The 22,753-nt window shown below is 39.8% G+C and overlaps 1 protein-coding gene across 1 annotated transcript in view; it reads left to right on the top strand.

Moving 5' to 3' along the window:
- TMC1 (transmembrane channel like 1) overlaps window positions 1–22,753 on the top strand; it is a 373,785-nt gene that overhangs the window by 229,230 nt on the left and 121,802 nt on the right. Inside the window, exon 5 of the mRNA XM_032866628.1 lies at window positions 4,957–5,115. Within this exon, the coding sequence (XP_032722519.1) occupies window positions 5,100–5,115 (16 nt within the window). The 5' untranslated portion in view covers window positions 4,957–5,099. The remainder of the gene's footprint in view (window positions 1–4,956; window positions 5,116–22,753) is intronic.

The following is a 22,753-nucleotide window of genomic DNA, read 5'->3' on the forward strand; positions in this document are numbered from 1 at the left end:
AGCCCATGCCTTAGTTTAGGCATAAGCCCTTGTAACTAACCCTTCAGTAGATACAGCAGATGGGGTGCACGGGAAGAGTAGCCACTGGAGTGTGCCCAGGTGGGATGGCACATTGCCAAGATGCTTCATGATCCTTGAAGTACAGTGCCTTGGTCAGTGCAGTAGCAAATAGCATGTCCTGTGTGATCTGAACAGTGCCCAAGGCCACTACCATAGGAGTCTGGGGGTCACCCACTGGAGTTCTCAACCAGCGAGGGATTGGCAAATTGATAATATTGGCCCCCTGCCTCCCAGGGAGGGTCCTAAATATGCCTTGGTGTCTGGGTACGACTTACCTGGCCCAACCCCAACTTTCCCCTTTGCCATGCAAGCCAGGCTGCCACCATTAACGGATTAGAGAAACTGAGTCCCGTGTATGGATACCCTTGCTGAATAGACAGTGATAAGGTTCATGATGTCAACACTGGGCAAAAGAACATGACATTGAACAAAGATTCCATTGCCCCTATAACCACAGGCGGCAGGTTTGCTATCAAGGAAGTCATGGTAAAGCAGCAGATTAAATTACTAATAGGTAGAACCACATTGGCTGGCCAAACGAAAGTAGATCACTTGCTGAAACACACATTCTAAGTGTGTGGACATTGCAAGAGACAGTCCTGGCCCCGACTCTCAACTGTGGATCAACACACCACACAGCTGAAAACACCACGCCCCTTCATGCCAGGGAGAGAAGTTTTCTCCTGGAATGTGCAAGAGGACATCCCGCCTGGGTGGGTGAGGAGGAATTGCTCAGTTTTTACCAGAGCCCATTGTCCTGCTGTAGGCTGGACCCATTGAAACGCACCCTATCTGTAAGGCAATCGTGCACCTTTGAAGGAGGGGGAAATATGGGGGTCCTAGTCTAGCATAGTCCACCCCCAGTCCATCTCCTTATGCCTGACAGTGCTGCCTCCTGTGGCCAACACGCATGGTGTGCACAACCAGGTTAAGTTCCTAAAGCTGCAAGCCACATTAACCTCTAAATCAGACTCCAAGGGTAATTCCTGTAGAAGGTAAAGACATCCCATACAAGTTCGTACTGAGTATCTGTCTTTTTGACTTTAAACTTCTGTGGCTCCTGTGGTATCTAGTCACAGGCTTATGACAGAAATCTCTTTCTACTGTGGACCCATTTGTATGCCTGACAAAGGAATCGGTCTAACTGCTGGACATGTCGGCAGGTGTCCCTCTGTAGCTCTGCAGGACAGCCCTGGTGGGTATCTCCCTGCCAGGCTGGGGATTGGAAGGCACTAAAGCAGTACATTAAGGGAGAATTGGCACTAGGATTGGCTCTCTAATTCATGATATTATTGATACTAACCCAGACATCTGGTTTGTGGTACACACTATTAATAACATTGGGGATAGTTTTTTTTTTGTTGTTTTTTTTTTGTTTTTCCTGTCAATCAGACTGTACAGCAGCCTATCTAACTGCTCACCACAGGGTCCTAAACATACCACTATTAGAGCAGTGGGTGGCGACATTCAAATTTGGGATGGGTTCAGGTGGCTTACCCGGGGTATCGAACATTTGCGCACTCGTGTGCTCCTGTGTTGAAGACAGAAAAAAACTGCTCTAAACAGAACCAGCCCAGTTGGACCAGGAAGACAGGATGGATTTCACCAGAACCACGCAGTCATCCTGTCACATTAAAGGATATGGGCTGGGTGGGTGGTGACGGGTCACGCTGCTCAGGTATTTATTGGGTGACCCCAGGTGGGTCCCAGTGGTTGTGTAGCACAGATCTTTGGACATGGTTTTCATCGGGGCAGTTGGGTTGCTGCACCCTGGGTTTTCCCTGGAGGCAGGGAGAACCCACCTGACAATAATAAGAGTTGCCGATTTCCTTCTCCTCAGGGAATTGTACTGTTGTTCCAATGGTACAATCACCTGGCCACCATCTTTCTTCCCTGTATTGACTGGGAGGACAGGATAGCACAGACAGCAGCCCTTACTAAACGCACCCCACAAGCCTGATGTGATAGCTGACAAAGCCTATCCTTACCGAACCCTGAAATGTCTCTAGTGAGAAAAGCTGTCCTCTGAAATAGGATGGCCTTGGTCATCATTACCGCCTCACAAGAAAACACCCGGGCCGTCATCTCAGCAAAATGTTGTGTGTTCATAGCTGAGGAGTCTGCTCAGATATCATCTTTATCAAAGCACATGAGGATACAAACAAGCACCCCAAATGATCTGACCCTCAGCCTAGCGCAGACTTAATAAATGAGTGCTTTGGATCACAGGGCTCTCGGTGGGGAAAAAAAAAAAAAAATTGTTACTTACTTTGGGAATCATTACCTTAATCTGCATATCTTCATATGTGGTATCTGCCTGCAGGTGTAATGAGTCACCTCCAAGCTAATGAAGCCCCAGCTGAGCATCAGGGCTTGTTGTGAAAGAGGGGAAATCTGTAAGATCCTGAGAGCCAGTCAAGAGGGGTGGAGTGATGGAGGAGGTCATCCAGAGGTCAAGACTGCTGGAAGACCCTCAAGCTGGCCCTGGGGCAATTGGAGGCCCCGCCCCCTTCCCCTATTTTTGCCACATATGCTCTGCCCGCCGTTCCCGCGGTTGGAATGGCGGCTGGAACTGTTTTCAAGGACAGTCTCGAGAGAGCAATGGGTTGTTGAGACCATTTGAACCCCATTAAGGCCTCTGTATGAACTGTGAAGACTCTGGTGGTCATGTGCAGAGATTTACTCGTCTTGAGGTTGCCCAAGACCAGCCTCGTGAGTACATTACCTTGTTTTTGTAAAATTGCCACCTACCGGGATGCCTGGGCAGTGGCTGAGTGGGTTAAGCATCTGTCTTTGACTCAGGTCATTATCTCGGGGTCCTGGGATCCAGCCCCGAGCTGGGCTCCCTGCTCAGCGTGGAGCCTGCTTCTCTCTCTCTGCTCTTCCTCTCCCACCGCTACCCTAGCTCATGCTCGCTTTCTCTCTCAAATAAATAGAACCTTAAAAAATTTTTTTTCAAAACAAAACAAAAAACCTGCCATGTACCCATCTTTAGTGCCCTGCCTCTTTCTTCCATCTTTCCCACCAACCCTCCCTGGACCCGGGCCTGTTTCAAGTTCACCCCGAAGAACTCCAAGGTTTCGGACCAACATACCCTCTCTGTTAGTGGCCTTGATTTGTATTTCACTAAGATGAGATTGGGCATTTCTTCATATATCTGTTGGCTATATCTCTTCTTTTGTGGAAAAACCTTTTACATTTTTATTTGTTTTTTATTCTTTTTTATTTATTTTTCTTTTCTTTTTCATTTTATATCTTTATGTGTGAAATGTTTGTTCAAGTCTTTTGTTTTTTTTTCCCTTTTGGTGTTCATGTCTTCTTGTTGATAGAGAGTCTTTGTTTTTTATACTCCTATGAAGTGCTGTGTGAGATATAAATTTAGTTTCTTTGAAATGTCTGTGGTGAATAGAATTTTTTTATTTTAAAACAGTGGAATCCATCAATTTTTAATGTGATAATTTCTGTTTTTAATATTCTTTTTTTGCACAATTTCATGGATACAATATTTTTGTTATTTTATTCATGAATTTGTGATGGTTTTTATTAGAATAGTGTTTAATTATATAAATTCATATTTAATATCAATTAAATTACATATTATTCTCACTCTAGGTTATATGTCCAGTGATTTACAATAACATTTCTTGATGTCTTTATAAATTCTCAGGTTGAAGAACCACTCTGGGCATCTTTTTTTTTTTTTTATTAATCTTTAAGATTTTATTTATTTCAGAGAGAGAGAGAGAGACAGAACACAAGCATAAGTGGGGTGGAAAGGATGGGGAGAGGGAGAAGCAGACTCCCTGCTGAGCAGAGAGCCCCATTCGGGGCTCCATCCCAGGACTCTGAGCTCATGACCTGAGCCAAAGTCAGAGGCTTAATCGACTGAGCCACCCAGGCGTCCCTGGGCATCTTTAAATATAAGTTCTTATATCAGCTCTATCCTCTTTCACTGTTACAGTTAAGACCTAAGTGTCTGAATAGTGAAAAACTAGGCAAGAATCATCCTAATGGAGTTTTGTTTTAAGCCACAATTTTGAGTGAGCTACACACTACTTTGGCTAGAATCTATGTACTAATGTTTATGTGCTCAAAGGGTCAGATGTGTGCACAAATGCTTTTGTGCAGCCAAAAGCTACTCTAGGGTAAATGTGCCGTGGGGATCCATTTCAAAACACTGCTTCCTCTTGCCAAGGTCAGTGGCTATCACCGAAGTAACCAGAGAATGCCAGTGTCCTCGCTCTCAAAAAGGCAGTCTCTTTTGCAACATTAAATTACAGCACTTTCTGCCCCTTCTTTTCTTTTCAATGGTAGAAATCTTTTTTGTTTATCATTTTTTTATCATTTAAAGTCAAAGACGACCACCTTTCTGTGAGAAGATTTGATAAAGAGAAAAGTTCTAAAATTGTGTTCTGCAACTTCCTCTTACAGCCAATTTTATCGTCCACAAGTTGAGAAATAAATACAGTGTCTCCAGGTTTCCCCACATTGGAGGCTGAGGGCTACGTTGAATGCTCCATAGCCATGCACTCACCTGAACTCCAGATGTAGGAGCACCTTGTTTATTGCCTCATTTCATTTACCAAGTACACTTGGTGGTCAGGGTTTCTCTGTAAGAGTCAATAAGAGCATTGCCCAACACTCACACTACCCTTGGTATCTGTAATTCTGACAAAGCCCTAAAATGGAAGGCATTCAAAACAAGGCAGGTTAGCTCATACACACGGGGCTGAAGCCAGATTTGCTTTGAATACAGCTTACATGATCAGTTTAGTTTTATTTCAGACATGAGCCCCAAATACAACCCCTTTGACCTGAGTACTCCATCCCTAAATGGCAAACTAAACATTCATGAAAATTTAATGGCGAGGAAATTAGTACCTTCTTATGTTTCAGACTGTGAAATGGCACCAGGGAGCACTTTCAGTGACAGGCAGAAGTGTGTGGATGTGCTGGACCAAACCTGAAACATTTGTCCCTTCAACCTGTCATCATTAAGTCAGCTGGCAGCTAAGCCACTCTGAGAGGACACCGCCACGATGCCACCCAAGAGAGGTATTTCAAAATAAAGACCTGATTCTAGAAGACTACCTTTCTCAGAGATTGGGAACTTTGAATAGTCCCCCCCCCTCCAATTTTTCTTCCCTCTTTGGGGCTTTCCCTTCTTTTTATATTTCTGTGATTAAATACCTTTTGTGTCTTGAGAATCGGAAAGGGCTTATTTTTTCCTCTAATCTCTTTTCTTTAATGCATATAAGCTTTCACCAACTAGTAAGTGCTCAGACTTCCCTTTCTTTCATTCGGGAAGACGGTGAAGGAAGCAAAATACACTGAGGTTTAGCCAACGACTGAAATTGGACATTCTGTGTCAGATTGGTGTGGGGGGCAGCTTTGTGAAGGGGACCAGTTCTGCTGCAGTTTGTGAATTAACTATGTGCACTTTGTGAATTAAATACAGCTCTGAATTAAGGAAAGCTGAAAAGGTGAGGGAAGAGAATTAAGGCAGAGAAAATGAAGAAAAGAGGCATAAAACCCTAGTGTGGGGATGTATGTGAAAGGCTGAATGATACAACGACACACATTTTTGGTTGCTGTGACTCCACAGGGGTACATTCTCGGTACCCTGGAGATAGCGTGTGGCGTGTTTGGCCATCATCCTGTGATGTTTACGGAGCTTACATTGGCTCTGTTTGCAGCCTCATTTCAGTCCCTAAAAGACAAATGGTAGAATTTTCAACTAGGGAATAACCTGGAAATACATGTTTGCTTTTCAGCAATCCAGATGGCCTTGGTCCTGGTCCTCTCTTCCGCTGACTTGTTGAAACTTAGGATGGAAAGTGGAGACAGAGATTTCGCTTAGAGATAATCTATTAAAGTCACTGAGCTTCAGGCTTGTGTCTTGAGAAATGTGAGAGGGATCCTATTTAATAAGCTTGGTAGTTTTATTGACTTCAAACATCTGGACAGGCTTAGGAATATCATTATCAAAGTAGGTCAGAGTTTTCAAAAAACAAAAACAAAAATAACCACTTTCTTGAGGCTCTACATGTGTTTCCAAAGAAAATGTTAGAAATGGCGCAGAGATGCCTAATTGGCTTTTAATAGGGTGGGATTGGTTTTCCATTAATAAGGACAGGGCTTAAATCCTATTAAGATGTTCTATTTCAAACCCTTTAGGATTTTCCAACCTGGGGTCCTCAAGTTCCTGGTTGTAGTAGGCTCATTTCAGATCTAACTGTTCTTACAGAAACTTGGAATAAGGTTGCACAAGCTCTCCTAGGTATCAACCATTTCATTAAACAAGGTTGGAATTGATCATTTTTGCTGTTTATTCATGCTGTTATTTATCATTTATTAATCTTACTGCTTTCATAACAACAGATGTTTTAAAGTTTATTTTGATAGTGGATGGAATATATGTTGCAGAAAATGTGTACATTTTAGAAAAGCGTATTTTAAAAAACAACAAAACCAAAGAATCGCACCACAAATAGGTTACTATGGCCGTATTGTTTTCTTCTTCCAGACTTTGTCTATGAAAGTTATGTTTGGTTTATATTTAACAAAATGGATTCAAATTGGTTGAAACACAATGAATGTAGTTTTTTAGACAATGGTCTGACTTCATAAGAAATGAAAAGAACAATAGCATTGCCTATTTTGGTTACATAATATCATAGCATAATAATTGTGTCCATTATTAAGTGCTTATTACATGCCAGGCTCCATATAATATGTAGTGATGAATTACCATGATGGTTAGATGTGAAGGGATGACAAGGGATATCTTAACCGTGATGGCTGCCAATTCAATACACTGGGAAGGACATAGCAGGTCAGCTGGCAGGTGCACTGCTCAGCATACTGAACTTCTCCAAACATGGCACAAGGAAAAACTTTGCTTATGGGTAGCCCATGAAGAAAGGCAAATTGATCTGCTTAGATCCCTCCATCACCTGTTTTCACCTCATGGAGCCCTCCATCACCTGTTTTCACCTCATGGAGTTAGCACTACATATTACTAAGTTGTGTTACCTGCGCCCTGCACCAGGGCATCCCTGTAAGATACCAAATGCCACATTCCATAGTGTGCTGTTCCAAGTCTGGAAGTGGCAGAGATCCTAACTCTCTAGGCCTGCAGGTAGTTGACTCTGCTGTGTGCTTTGCACTTCAAGGACAGGTGATTGGTTGGGCCTGGGATGCTGTTGGAGCCGAAGGAAGCATTGGAAGGAATTTGATGAAGCACATGAAGTTTGTGTCTGGCACAGAAAGGAAAGATTCCAAAAACATTTAGAATATGGAAATGCTAGTACTTGGTGAGAGTGAATGTGGGAAGGTGAGGGAGCGTGAGCTGTCAAAAATTGCTCTCATGATTCCGGGTTTGGCAATGGAGTAGAAGGAAATTCCAATAAGTAAAAGACTGGGGTGGGGGGTGGGAAGGTTTGGTTGGGGGTATGGTTTGATTATCTGCAAGTATTTTGTGGTTATAGAGATTTTGGCAACATCTGAGAGTTGAAGTTCCTAGAATCACATAACTTCCCGGGAAGAGTATATAGCATAGCAAGGAAAGATGGACAACAGTGGAGCCCCAGGGGTTCAACTTCTCCATTTAGTGGCAGATGGAGGAGGATAAACCCAAGGAAGAAACAGAAAAGATGGGTCAGAGGGTTAAGAGGAGATGCTACAGAGAAGAGAATTGCAGAAGCTAAGGGAGTGGAGAGTTTCCAGGAGGAGGGCTGAAGGTCAATTCAGAACATAAGTACATTGCAAAGAAATACCTTGCAATATACAGACTGTTTGTAAAAAAAAAAAAAAAAAGATAATTTTGGGTTGTAAGTTAAAGTGTAATAATGTTGATCTCTCTCTCTCTTTGTTTAGAACAGATTAACAAAGTGTTAACTAGAAAATCCCTTAGAAATTTTTCCTCAGTGCATGAGTAGATTGTGTTATTTATAGATAGAAGCTGCCTATTGCTAAAATAGTGCTCCCAAATGGCTTAAATGGATTAATGGTTACGAAGGCCACTTGTAAACCCTGAAATGACATGCAAGATAAAAGTGGTGACCATTGTCACGTTGCTATACTATTGTTTGAGCATATGCTTCCCCCTCCCCACCACCCGGCAACAATGCAAAGATAAACCCCAGCTCTGCTTGTTTAAATTCTTCAAGCTTCTAAATTTGTGATGCTCATATGGACGGGGTCTTACTATATTTAAAGATGAATAGATATCATTTCCTAAAGAGAGAAATAATATACATAGAAGTGTTGGAATGATAAGTTATCATAGAAATGCCTTCTATTCATTCATTAATTTATTTGGTCCCTTCAACAAACAATGCATTTGATTCTTTTCATGTGCTCTGAGAAGAATGTGATTTGGCAGAGTCCTCCTTGTCAAAGAATTTATAGATTAATGTATTCGGGGCAGTACTGAATGGTTACCGGGACAAAACCAGAACCAAAACATTGCTTTACGAGGTACACAGGGCCTTTAAACATTAGGAACACTGATGCATTTGTTTCTCACTGCGCCTGTGATTTCAGGATTTCTCTGCAGTGGGCAGCACTTCCTGGGTTTGAAATGCCCATCAGTGATGACCAAGGGATGATCTGAATGATAAAGTATTGACACTCTTTTATTTCCACTTCTTTAATTCCATTTGAAAAGCCAGCCTTGTTGAGATACCCTGTATGCACGATAAACTGTACACATTAAAAATGTACAATTTAACAAGCTTTGACAAATATATACATAGTACTATAATGACCAACACAATCAAGACTTCTTCCCCTCCCAAATGTTCCTTACTTAGTTCTCTTTGGCATAAATCCATACACTCCCTCACGCCCCCCCCCCCCCGTTCCCCCCCATACACTCCACCACTGGAACCAAGCGATTGCTATGCTGCTTTTCTGTCATGGATTACTATGCATTTTCTAGAATTCCATGTAGATGGAAACAGGCAGTCGGTACTCTCTTGTGCCTGGCTTTTTCCGTTTAACCTCATGCTTTTGAGATTTACTCACATTATTAGATATCCCAATAGTTTATTTCCTTTTATTGTTGAGTAGCTTTCCATTGTATGGGGGTACCACAGTTTGTTTATCCATTCACCTGTTGAACATTCTAATTGTTACCAGTTTGGGGTCATTAGGAATAAAGCTGGGGTGGACATTTGAATAGAAATCTTACGTGAATGTATGGATTGAAGTTGCCAGATTATATGGCAAGTGATTGATTAACTTCATAAGTATCTGCCCAATTCTTGGGGCTCCTGGGTGGCTCAGTTGGTTAAACCTCTGCCTTCAGCTCAGGTCATAATCTCAGGGTCCTGGGACTGAGTCCCCTATGGAGCTCCCCCATCAGGCTCCCTGCTCAGTAGGGAGTCTGCTTCCCCCTCCACCCCTCCCCCCTCTTTCTCTGCCCTCCCCACTCATGTGTGCACACATACACATGCACACTCTCAAATAATAATAGTAATAATACAAAGAAACTGCTCAATTCTTTTCCAAAGTGGCTATAGAATTTTGTATTTTCACCAGCGATGTTTGAGAGTTCTAGCAATCCACACATCCTATCAAAAAGTTGATGTTGCAAGTAAATTTTAATTTTAGCCTTTTGAGAAAGTGTGTTGTAGTACATCTTTGACTTTCATGTGCATTTCCCTAGTGACTAATGATGTTCAGCATGTTTTATGCTATTTGTTATGCTATTTGTCCCATCTCTTCATTGTTCTTTATTCTCTTTTCTTACCTTTTTCTGGATTAAGTATATTTTTAAATCATTCTGTTTTCACTATTGGTATATTAGCTGTATCCATTTTTATGTCTCTATTTTAGTAGGTTTACAAAATGCATCTATAGCTTATCACTTTGTGCCTTCAAATAATGGTATATCAATTTACAGATATTTTAAGAAACTTAACTGTAGTATGATTTCATTTTCCCCTCCTGTATCTTATGTTATTTTTTTGTACATTTTGCTTCCATATATACTATAAACTCCACAATCTATCATTCTTATTTTTGCTTTAAACATTCAATTATCTTTATAAAGAAATTTGGAAAAATAAGAAGAAAGGTCTTCTGTATTTACCCATATATTTACTATTTCCAGTGTTTTTTTCTTCCATATTTCAGACACAATTTTTTTTTCTTCTGGCATCATTCTTCTGCCTGAAGAGCTTCTTTAGTATGTCTTGTAGGTCAGGTCTGTGGGCAATGATTTTACTCATGATATGTATGTCTGAAAGAGTCTTTACCTTAGTTTTTGAAAGATATTTTTTGGTGGGAATGGAATTCTAGGTTGATACATTTTTTTCCTTTTTCTTTGGTTTGTTTGTTTTTCTTTTCAGTGCTTTAAAAGTTTCTCTTTAAAAAAAAAAAAGTTTCTCTCTTTCATAGTTTCCGATGAGACGTCCATGATCATTCTTATCTTGTGTCAGTTTTTAAAAAATTATTTTTATTAACATATAATGTATTATTTGCCCCAGGGGTACAGGTCTGTGAATCATCAGACTTACACATTTCATAGCACTTACCATAGCACATACCCTCCCTAATGTCCATTGTGTCACTTTTGTCTGGCTACTTTTATTGTATTCTCATTATTACTGTTCATTCTGGCAATTTGTTTATTCTCTGCCTTGTTATAATTTTATTCATCTCTCTTTTTTTAAGGTTTTATTTAACAGAGAGAAAGAGATCACAAGGTAGGCAGAGAGGCAGGGAGAGAGAGAGGGGGAAGCAGGCTCCCCGCTGAGCAGAGAGCCCGATGTGGGGCTCTATCCCAGGACCCCAAGATCATGACCCAAGCCAAAGACAGAGGCTTAACTCACTGAGCCACCCAGACACCCCAATTTTATTCATCTCTTTTTCTGTTTGGAGTTCACTGAGATTTTTGGACCTTTGGTGTGTAATTGCAAGGAAAAAAAAAATCTTTTTAAAAGAGAGAGAGTGCGCACATGAGTTGGAGGAAGAGCGGAGAGGGAGAGAGAGAATCCCAAACAGGCTCTGTGCCCAGGGCAGAGTCCGACATGGGCTCAATCCCATGGCCCTGAGATCACAACTCAAGCTGAAATCAAGAGTCAGACACCCAACTGACTGAGCTACCCAGGTCCCCCAGTTGCTGTCAAAATTTTAAACCATTTTTGGCCATTATTTCCTCACTTTTTTCTGACTCCCACTTCTGGAACTTCAATTACATATACTTTACATAATTTAATTTCGTCCCACAGGTCAGAGATGCTCTTCAATTATTTTTAATCTTCTATTTTACTTCTCCCATTTTGGGTAAAATCTCTATCTTCAAATTTGACACTCTTGTCTTCACCACTGTCAAATCCACTGTTTATTGCATCCAATGTCATTTCAGATATCTCTTTTTCATCTCTAGAGTTTGAGTTGTATTTTTATAATATTTTTTATGTTTCACACCATGTTCTTAAGCACATGGAGTATATTTATAATAGTTGGTTTACTGTTAATGTCTGCTAATTCTGTCATCTATGGCGTTTCTGGCATTTCTGGTGTCTATTGATTCTTTTGGTTGCTCTCCTGGTTGGGAAGTATTAATTTCCCAACTTCTTTGTCTGCCTGGTAGTTATTTTATTTGCTGTTGGAGATGTTGAATTCTACATTTCTGGGTCCTGGATTTTTTCGGTATTCCTTTAAATATTGTTGGATTATATTCTGGGATGCAGTTAAGTTACTTCGAATTAGGTAGATACTTTTGAGACTTGATCTTAAGCTCTGTTAGGGCGAGCTCAGAGTAGGTTTAGTAGATTTAACGTGGTCTAGACAATGTCTTTCTAAGGGCTCGAATGAATGCTCTGTGAACTAGAAGGTTTCTCCACCCTGACTACTGGAAAACTTAAACTGTTCCTGTCTCTTGTGAGTTCCAGAAATTATTCTGCCTTCTCTTTTCTTCCTGTTATTTCACCTCACACATTCTACCTGCTTTGGGCTCCCTGAAAACAGAGCTATGTCCCCTCAGCTCAGTGGGACCACAAATCTCTGTTTGGGTCCCCCCTCTCTGTGTTGCAGCCTAGAAACTCCTTAGGCAAAGTGATCAGGCAATGTCAGGGAGCATCGCATTAGTTCCCCTTCTTTCCAGGGTCCCTGTCTTGGGCTGTCTCTTCAGAAATGTCTGGAAAGAGATGTTTCGTATATTTCATTTGGCTTTCTAGTTGCTTAAGGTAAGAGGGTTCATTCATTCCTATTTATTTCATTGTGGCTAGAAGGAAAACTCAGTACTGTGTTTATAGTATGCTTTGCCTTAAGTATTTGAGGATTCCTTCCAGTTATCAAAACTTTTAGATGATCTAAGCAAATAATTGAGAACATCTTCAAAAACATCTTTCTCCTTTGGAGCATTTTCATGGGCCTGGTCTTTACTAAAGATATAAACTTTTAGTATCTGAATTCCATATGCCAGGATTCATAAATATGAGGTTTATCCATATAGCATGTTCTAATGGGGTAAAAAGATGAAATTCCACTCTTGTCTGATGTCTTTATAGGTCTTGGGGAGACTCGAAGTAAGAATCACAAAGTCTATAACTCTATTAAGTGAGAAGTTAAAAGGACCCAAACCAAAATGGCCCTAGACAATGACACATACCCCTATGAGGAAGCTGAAACTCTAAGGCTTTTCCTCCTGTGACATATTCCACAACAATTGCTCCAATTTGGAGCAATTTATCCCTAATACTAGCTAAATATCTCATGTTAGTATGTGAGAATTCTTCTTCTTCTTGGTTGTGGTATGGACAGAAGCAGTTCCCATCAATGCAGACATTCATAACAAATTATTAAATAGTTTTCTTAGTCCCCCGTGTATGAACAAGCTGTGTGCCTTCAATTTTAGCTCATTTAACACAATGTTTATTGTTTGTTGAATACAACAAAAAACATGACCTCAAGAAGCTCAGAAGCATTTTGGGGGAGATGAGACAAAGAAAATATTAAAAAACAGTATAAGACCATAATGAGAAAGATATTTGGGTGCAGGATAGGAAGTGCCAGTTGAATTGTAGAGGCAATACTATGTGCTTTTTCTCATTTCAAATGCTTTCATCTTCTTTTATGGATCTCCAGTGAACATTCTTCAATATATTCCAAGCATTCCTTAGCTGCAGAGCTGAAACATTCAGAAGATATGGATTTGATGAGTTCTGAGTATGTTTGGATGATTACTTCAATGTTCTGATTGCTAGCGTCTGTGCACCCTAGACCTGCACTTGTTCTTATCATACCATCATAGTACTGTCTCTTGGCAGTGTGGGTCATGGAACAAATGTTGGAATCATGCAGGCCTGGGTTTGGAGCTTTGGTACCTTTGCAGCATTTAGATCTTGGGAGGGTGTATTAGTTAAGGGCGATGACTTGGTTGAAGATGACATATTCCAGCTTAGCTCACGCTACAAGAGAGCAGGGGGTGACTTATGGAATCCAAAGGCAAGAATGAAGTTGAGTCACAAGCTCAGATAGAACCCGAGACTGTGACAGTCCAGGAAATATGCTTCATTCTTCTTTCTGGCTGCATATGGTCTTCTCCTTCCTACAGTAGACATGACAGGTAAGGCCCAGGCTGAGAGTGACCAAAGCCTTCATTTTCTCAGCCATGCTGGTTGTTGTTTATGTCAGGGTGCAGTTCACAGAAAATGTTGGGGTCGTGGTAGAGAAGTTCCCATAAAAGCAGAGTAATTGGGATGATAAAATGATGGTTACTTTCCATAACGAATCATTTCACCTCTTTTAGTTCAACTTACTTATATATAGGAGGTCCTCCATAAATATTAACTCAATTCTCCCTGACTTCCTTTTCAGTCAGTTTTCATTCTCTGTCCTAGACAGTTTTCTGCAAAGAGTATACAAGATGTACTGCCCACAAATAGGAATATGTCTTGATAAAACAAGTTACATTTCCATAATTTATCAAGGCATGTATTCATATGTTCCTCCTGGGCCACATTGGTGCTGTGGAAAGTAACAGACTGGTTTTGAAGATATTTCACCCAGGAAGGTTGCTAGCTGGGGTGAGGTTGTATAGATACAGGGACTGCCTGTGGGGTGACCTCCTGGGGTGTCCTTTGGGTATTGCAGGAGAATACATTACATCCGGAAAATACATTAACCAAGTCAAGAAAACACAGTGTGATGGTTCCCTCAGGGTAAAAGGGATGGTTTTTGAAGAGCTTACAAACTTTCCGATGCAATGGCCGCAATGGCCACGACAAGACATGGTGACCACCCAGTGTGAGTAAAGATACTTAACCTTTTGCCCTTCTTCTTCTTCTTCTTTTTTTTTTTTTTTTAAGATTTTGTTTATTTATTTGACAGAGATCACAAGTAGGCAGAGAGGCAGGCAGAGAGAGGGGGAAGCAGGCTCCCTGCTGAGCAGAGAGTCTGATGTGGGGCTCGATCCCAGGACCCCGGGATCATGACCTGAGCCAAAGGCAGAGGCTTTAACCCACTGAGCCACCCAGGTGCCCCACCTTTTGCCCTTCTAATACTCGTTCTAGTATTCAGGCCAGAGCCAGAACCTACAAAGTGAGTAGAAAAGGTGGTATAGGTCAGGGGAAATGGTCAAAGATACGCTTCCATTTCCTTCCCCATTTAGGTCTCCAGGCCTCAGTTGCTGGCATGAGTAAGGAGAGGGAGAAGCCTTGAATAGACTGTGAGATTGCAGTTTTAACTTCAACTAGACTGGATATTTTAATACCTTATTTCCAGAAAATGGGTATGAATTATCAAAGTGAGGTGGTTCTTATAACTATAAAACCTATAGAGTCTGTCTAAAATATTATCCACGGCTGGGAAAATGAAATCCAATGGAGTTTGATTTAAGGTAACCTATATTTACCCTTTAATTAAATGATTTACACTTACTGAAGTGAATATAGTTATAGTTAGTAGAGCATATTGTAGATTTTGATGGAAATACTCAGTTCTTTGTCTTAAGGGAACTAGTTAAACCTTTAAGCAAGACAGCCAAGGAATTGCTTAGGGGGTGGTGTAGCTCAAGATCCATTCTCTGTCCTCTGTTCTGTTCCTGGCCTGATCTTAGCTGAGATCCCTAGTTGTGATTCCTGCTTATTTTTAACCTATGACCAAAACTTCACAATCTTTGCTTTCTAACTATGAGAATGACTTCATGATGCCACAAGTCTTTTTCTACTCCCGAGGACTAATGTTCTGTATTCTACCTCATGTCTGCCCTTTCTCCTTGAAGGGCAGGTTGTCTACACCCTATGTAGATTGAAGAGGCCTTTCTCTCCCTTTGATGTTAATGGTATTTTTGGCTTAAAGTCTAAACTGGTAATGGGTTCCTCATTTATGCCACACCATGACACTTCCAATTAATAAAGAATTAAACAGCCTTCCCAGCAACAGTCTTTTTTTTTTCTTTTTTCTTTTCACTCCATAGCCAGTGTTGTGCAAGTTAACATTACAAAGCCCAAGCCTTCACATATGGTGATTTTGTGAAATGGAATTCTGGACTTCAAATATATTTCCTTTTCACTGAGTCTACTGAATTGCGTTCAGATCAGTTCTCCAGTTCTTAAACATCTGGTTTTTGAGAAGCAGTGACCAATACAATAAACTTTCTTCCCCCAGATCTATCTGCCTTAAACATTTTTTTTTTTTACTCGAAGGAAAGTTTCTTGCCTTTCTGCCCTCTCCCCAAATACACAGTTTTTCAGAGCTCCAGAATTTCTATGACTCCACAGAAAAGATTCTGCATATAGATACATTTTGGTAATACTTATCTGCAGAACACTTCTGAAAGAAATGTATTCTAGTCTTTGGTATCTTCTTGGCAAGGATCTTCTTGCAGAACCGTCTCCAGGACCCTGCAGGTTAGGACTTCCAAGTTTCAGTTGAAATTGTGAAACAGCCCAGAATTCATGTCCTTCCCCATATCACAATAATACCATTGTGATTTAGAATTCAGTCCTCCAAAACTCTCGACTTCCACTTTTCATGTTACGCTTACTTTCATGGAGGTATCTGAGTTTCTTAGAAAAAAATCAATACAATATTTTCACACGACGGTGTAAATTATTGGTAGCTGAAGAGTTCAGTTTTCAGCTCTGGCTCATTTTTTGGCCTTGCCTAATTCCTACAGCATCATTCCATCATGTCCTTTCCTTCATCGGAAAGCTTAGCTGGTTTTACATTGTTCTCATATAATGTTTAAAATCCCCAGTCTGATATGTCGTGGTCTTTTGCCTTTTGAACTTAATCTTATTTTAAGTTCATATCAAACCCGTTTGATCTACTCTTCATTTCCTATATACTGAACACATTTTTCCAACTCTATTTTTTTGTTTGTTTTTTATTTTTTAGTTTTTTACTAATCACCTTAGCCTCTCTCAAGTTTTGCTCATCATTATCCTATCCATCCTTCAAGGGTCAGTTGATGACCACCTCCTCCGTGATGCTTTTCTGGATTTCCTCAGTAAAATACAATTTCTTTCTCTTCATATTTCCTGTGGCATTAAGTATTCATCTCTTACATATTCTTCTCCGAGTGCTTTGAAGTGGACGTCATTTATGTCCTTTATGGCTGGTGACCATTTTTTCCAAACCAAATATTGACATACTTGACCAGGTCTTTTTTTCAATTTGTGATTTTCTGTATATAATTTTAAAAAATACACTTATAAAATTAAATTCTATTCTCTTAGGTTGTGAGCTTGAAAAATTTCAAGATTGAAGTGAGCTTGTTGTGGCCACTAACATTATTATATCTACCTTGACTTCCCATTTTCTGATCACTTTCTCTCTTTTGACCCCATTGTTTTTCGTGTGTATCAATACTACCATTTTGGCTCTTTATTCTGCTTTAGGAATCATTCTCTCTACTTAGGACGGTTTTGCATGTGACAGATCTCATCTTTCATGTTTTGGTGTTTAATAGCACTCAGAAGTTTTCGATTTTTTTCTATTTCTTTCTTTTTTTTTTTAAGGAGTGTGCTCACTTAATAAGACTTTCTTGCCTTTTTTTAAATGCTTCTTTTTTAAAAAAATTATTTTTATTAACATGTAATGTATTACTTGCCCCAGGGGTACAGGTCTGTGAATCATCAGGCTTAACACATTTCACAGCACTCACCATAGCACATACCCTCCCCAATGTCCATAACCCAGCCACCCTATCCCTACCCCCACCCTAAAGCAGCTCTCAGTTTTGTGAGATTAAGAGTCTCTTAGAGTTTGTCTCCCTCCTGATCCCATCTTGTTTCATTTTTTCCTTCCCTACTCTGCACAACCCCTACTCTGCCTCTCAAATACCTCATATCAGAGAGATGATACGATAATTGTCTTTCTCTGATTGACTTATTTTGCTCAGCATAATACCCTCTAGTTCCATCCATGTTGCTGCAAATGGCAAGATTTCATTTCTTTTGATGGCTGCATAGTATTCCATTGTATATATACATATCACATCTTCTTTATCCATTCATCTGTTGATGGACATCTAGGTTCTTTCCATAGTTTGGCTATTGCAGACATTGTTGTTATAAACATTTGGATGCATGTGCCCCTTTGGATCACTACATTAGTATCCTTAGGGTTAATACCCAATAGTGCAATTGCTGGGTCGTAAGGTAGCTCTATTTTCAACTTTTTGAGGAACCTCCATGCTGTTTTCCAGAGTGGTTGCACCAGCTTGTATTCCCACCAACAGTGTAGGAGGGTTCCCCTTTCTCCGGATCCTTGCCAACATCTGTCGTTTCTGGACTTGTTAATTTTAGCCATTCTGACTGGTGTGAGGTGGTATCTCATTGTGGTTTTGATTTGTATTTCCCTGATGCCGAGTGATATGGAACACTTCTTCATGTGTCTGTTGACCATCTGGATGTCTTCTTTGCAGAAATGTCTGTTCATGTCTTCTGCCCATTTCTTGATTGCATCATTTGTTCTTTGGGTGTTGAGTTCGGGAAGTTCTTTGTAGATTTTGGATACTAGCCCTTTGTCTGATATGTCATTTGTGAATATATTCTCCCATTCTTTCAGTTGTCCTTTGGTTTTACTGTTTCCTTCACTGTGCAAAAGCTTTTGATCTTGATGAAATCCCAATAGTTTATTTTTGCCCTTGTTTCCCTTGCCTTTGGCAAAGTTTCTAGGAAGAAGTGGCTGTGGCTGAGGAGGAAGAGGTTGATGCCTGTGTTCTCCTTAAGGCCTTTGATGGATTCCTGTCTCACATTGAGGTTTTTCATCCATCTTGAGTCTATTTTTGTGTGTGGTGAAAGGAAATGGTCCAATTTCATTCTTCTTCATGTGGCTGTCCAATTTTCCTAACACCATTTGTTGAAGAAACTGTCTTTTTTCCATTGGACATTCTTTCCTTCTTTGTTGAAGACTAGCTGACCATAGAGTTGAGGGTCCATTTCTGGGCTTTCTATTCTATTCCATTGATCTGTGTGTCTGTCTTTGTGCTAGTACCATATTGTCTTAATGATTACAGCTTTGTAATAGAGCTTGAAGTCTGGAATTGTGATGCCATCAATTTTTGCTTTCTTTTTCAACATTCCTCTGGCTATTCGGGGTCTTTTCTGGTTCCATATAAGTTTCAGGATTATTTGTCCCATTCCTTTGAAAAAAATTGATGTTATTTTGACAGGGATTGCATAAAATGTGTACATTGCTTTAGGTAGCATACACATTTTCACAATATTTGTTCTTCCAGTCCATGAGCATAGATGGTTTTTCCATTTCTTTGTGTCTTCTCAGTTTCATTCATGAGTACTTTATAGTTTTATGAGTACAGATTCTTTGCCTCTTTGCTTAGGTTTATTCCTAGGTATCTTACGGTTTTGGGTGCAATTGCAAATGGGATCGACTCCTTAATTTCTCTTTCTTCTGTCTTTCTGTTGGTGTATGGAAATGCAACTGATTTCTGTGCCTTGATTTCATATCCTGACACTTAACTGAATTCCTGTATGAACTCTAGCAATTTTGGAGTGGAGTCTTTTGGGTTTACCACATAAAATATCATATCATCTGCAAAGATTAAGAGTTTGACTTCTTCTTTGCTGATTCAGATGCCTTTTATTTCTTTTTATTGTGTGATTGCTGAGGCTAGGACTTCTAGTGCTATGTTGAGTAGCAGCAGTGATAGTGGACATCACTGCTGTCCTTAGGGGAAAAGCTTTCCATTTTTTCCCATTGAGAATGATACTCGCTGTGGGTTTTTCATAGGTGGCTTTGATATTGAGGTATGTACTCTCTATCCTTATACTCTGAAGAGTTTTGATCAAGAAAGGATGCTGTACTTTGTCAAATGCTTTTTCAGCATCTATTGAGAGTATCATATGGTTCTTGTTCTTTCTTTTATTAATGTGTTGTATCACATTGATTGATTTGCAAATGTTGAACCAACCTTGGCAGGCCAGGAATAAATCCCACTTTGTCGCGGTGAATAATCCTTTTAATGTACTGTCAGATTCTGTTGGCTAGTATTTTCGTGAGAATTTTTGCATCTATGTTCATCAAGGGTATTGGTTTGTAATTTCCTTTTTGATGAGGTCTTTGTTTGGTTTTTGGATCAAGGGGACGCTGGCCTCCTAAAATGAGTTTGGAAGTTTTCCTTCCATTTCTATTTTTTGGAACAGTTTCAGGAGAATAGGTATTAGTTGTTCTTTAAAAGTTTGGTAGAATTCCCCTAGGAAGCCATCTGGCCCTGGGCTCTTGTTTGTTGGGAGATTTTTGATTAGTGCTTCAATCTCCTTACTGGTTATGGGTCTGTTCAGGTTTTCTGTTTCTTCCTGGTTCAGTTTTGGTAGGTTTTATGTCTCTAGGAATGCATCCATTTCTTCCAGGTTGTCAAATATGCTGGCATATAGTTGCTCATAATATGTTCTTACAATTGTTTACATTTCTTTGATGTTGGTTGTGATCTCTCCTCTGTCATTCATAATTTCATTAATTTGGGTCCTTTCTCTTTTCTTTTTGATAAGTCTGGCCAGGGGTTTATCAATCTTACTAATTCTTTCAAAGAACCAGCTGCTAATTTTGTTGATTTGTTCTACGGTTTTTTGTTTGTTTGTTTGTTTGTTTGTTTGTTTTTGTTTCTATTTAATTGATTTCTGCTCTGATTTTTATATTTCTCTTCTCCGGCTGGATTTAAGCTTTCTTTGCTGTTCTTTCTCCAGATCCTTTAGGTGTAGGGTTAGGTTGTATACTTGAGACCTTTCTTGTTTCTTGAGAAAGACTTGTATTGCTATATACTTTCCTCTCAGGACCACGTTGGCTGTGTCCCAAAGATTTTGGACAGTTCTGTTTTCATTTTCATTTGTTTCCATGAATTTTTTCAGTTCTTCTTTAATTTCCTGGTTGACCCACTCATTCCTTAGTAGGATGCTCTTTAGCCTGCATGTATTTGTGTTCTTTCCAGCTTTCCTCTTGTGATTGAGTTCTGGCTTTAGAGCACTGTGGTCTGAAAATATGCTAGGAATGATCCCAATCTTTTGATACCAGTTGAGACCTGATTTGTGACCCAGGATGTGATCTATTCTGGAGAATGTTCTATGTACACTAGAGAAGAATGTGTATTCTGTTGCTTTTGGTTGGAATGTTCAAATATATCTGTGATGTCTCCCCAGTCCAGTGTGTCATTTAAAGTCTTTATTTTGGGGCACCTGGGTGGCTCAGTGGGTTAAAGCCTCTGTCTTCAGCTCAGGTCATGATCCCAGGGTCCTGGGATCGAGCCCCACATCAGGCTCTCTGCTCAGCAGGGACCCTATTTCCCCCTCTCTTTCTCTGCCTGCCTTTCTGCCTACTTGTGATCTCTGTCTGTCAAATAAAAATAAAATCTTTGAGAAAAAAATAAAGTCTTTATTTCCTTGTTGATCTTTTGTGTAGATGATCTGTGCATTTCAGTGAGGGGGATGTTGAAGTCCCCTACTATTATTGTATTATTGGTTATGTGTTTCTTTGATTTTGTTAATAATTGGTTTATATAATTGGTTGCTCCCATGTGAGGGGCATAGATATTTAAAATTGTTAGATCTTGTTGGACAGACCCTTTGAGTATGATATAGTGTCTTTCCTCATCTCTTATTAGAGTCTTTGGCATAAAATCAAATTTATCTGATATAAGAATTACCACCCAGCTTTCTTTTGATGTCCATTAGCATGGTAAATTGTTTTGCATCCCCTTACTTTAATTCTGGAGCTCTCTTTGGGTCTAAAATGAGTTTCTTGCAGACAGCATATCAATGGATCTTGTTTTTTTTATTTTTTTATTTTTTATATATTCTGATACCAAGTGTCTTTTGATTGGGGCATTTATCTCATTTACATTCAGGTAACAACTGAAAGATATGAATTTAGTGCTATTGTATTGCTTGTAAGATGACTGTTATTGTATATTATCTCTGTTCCTTTCTGATCTATTACTTTTCAGCTCTCTCTTTGCTTAGAGGACCCCTTTTGATATTTCCTGTAGGGCTGGTTTGGTGTTTGCAAATCCTTTTAATTTTTGTTTGTCCTGGAAGCTTTTTATCTCTCCTATTTTCAGTGACCGCCGAGCTGGATATAATATTCTTGGCTGCTTATTATTCTCATTTAGTGCTCTGAATACATCATGCCAGTCCTTTTTGGCCTGCCAGGTCTGTGGATAAGGCTGCTGACAAGCTAGTATTTCTGCTGTTGTATGTTACAGACCTCTTGTCCCGAGCTGCTTTCAGGATTTTCTCTTTGTCACTGAGATTTGTAAGTTTTACTATTAGATGATGGGGTGTGGACCTATTTTTATTGATTTTGAGGGGGGTTCTCTGTGCCTCCTGGATTGTGCTGCTTGTTTCCTTTGCTATATTAGGGAGATTCTCCACTATAATTTGCTCCAATATACCTTCTGCCCCCCTCTCTCTTTTTTCTTCTTCTCGGATCCCAATTATTCTAATATTGTTTCATCTTATGGTATCACTTTCCTCTTGAATTCTCCCCTTGTGGTCCAGTAGTTGTCTCTCTTTTCTCTTTCGCTCAGCTTCTTTATTCTCTGTCATTTGGTCTTCTATATCACTAATTCTCTCTTCTGCCTCATTTATCCTAGCAGTAAGAGCCTCCATTTTTTATTGCACCTCATTAATAGCTTTTTAAATTTCAAGTTGGTTAGATTTTAATTCTTTTATTTCTACAGAAAGGGATTTTATTTCTCCAGAAAGGGATTCTCTAATATCTTCCATGCCTTTTTGAGCCCAGTTAGCACCTTGATAATCATCATTCTGAACTCTAGTTCTGAAATATTACCAATGTCTGTATTGATTAGTTCCGTAGCTGTTGGTACTGCCCCTTGTTCTTTTTTTTTTTTTTTTTTTTGTGGTGAGTTTTTCTGCCTTGTCATTTTATCCAGGTAAGAATAGATGAATGAGAGAACAAAATACTAAAATGGTGGCAAAGACCCCAGGAAAATATATGCTAAGCAAATCAGAAGAGACCTGAAACTGGGGGGAGAAGAAAAGGGGGGGAGATATATATATATATTAGGCTGGTGAATAGAACAGAGCCACCCGTTTGATTTTGATTTTCTGGTCTCTTCGAAGAAACTACCTCCCAAAATTTTAAAGAAAGAAAAAATTATATACACACACACACACACACACACATATACACACGATGAAGGCATGGAATATGATTGTAAAGATGAAAATTCATAAAAGATTCTAAAAAAGGAATT

The sequence above is a fragment of the Lontra canadensis genome, unplaced genomic scaffold (assembly GCF_010015895.1).
Source record: "Lontra canadensis isolate GAN:19392208 unplaced genomic scaffold, GSC_riverotter_1.0 scaffold31, whole genome shotgun sequence".
Lineage (NCBI taxonomy): Eukaryota > Metazoa > Chordata > Mammalia > Carnivora > Mustelidae > Lontra > Lontra canadensis.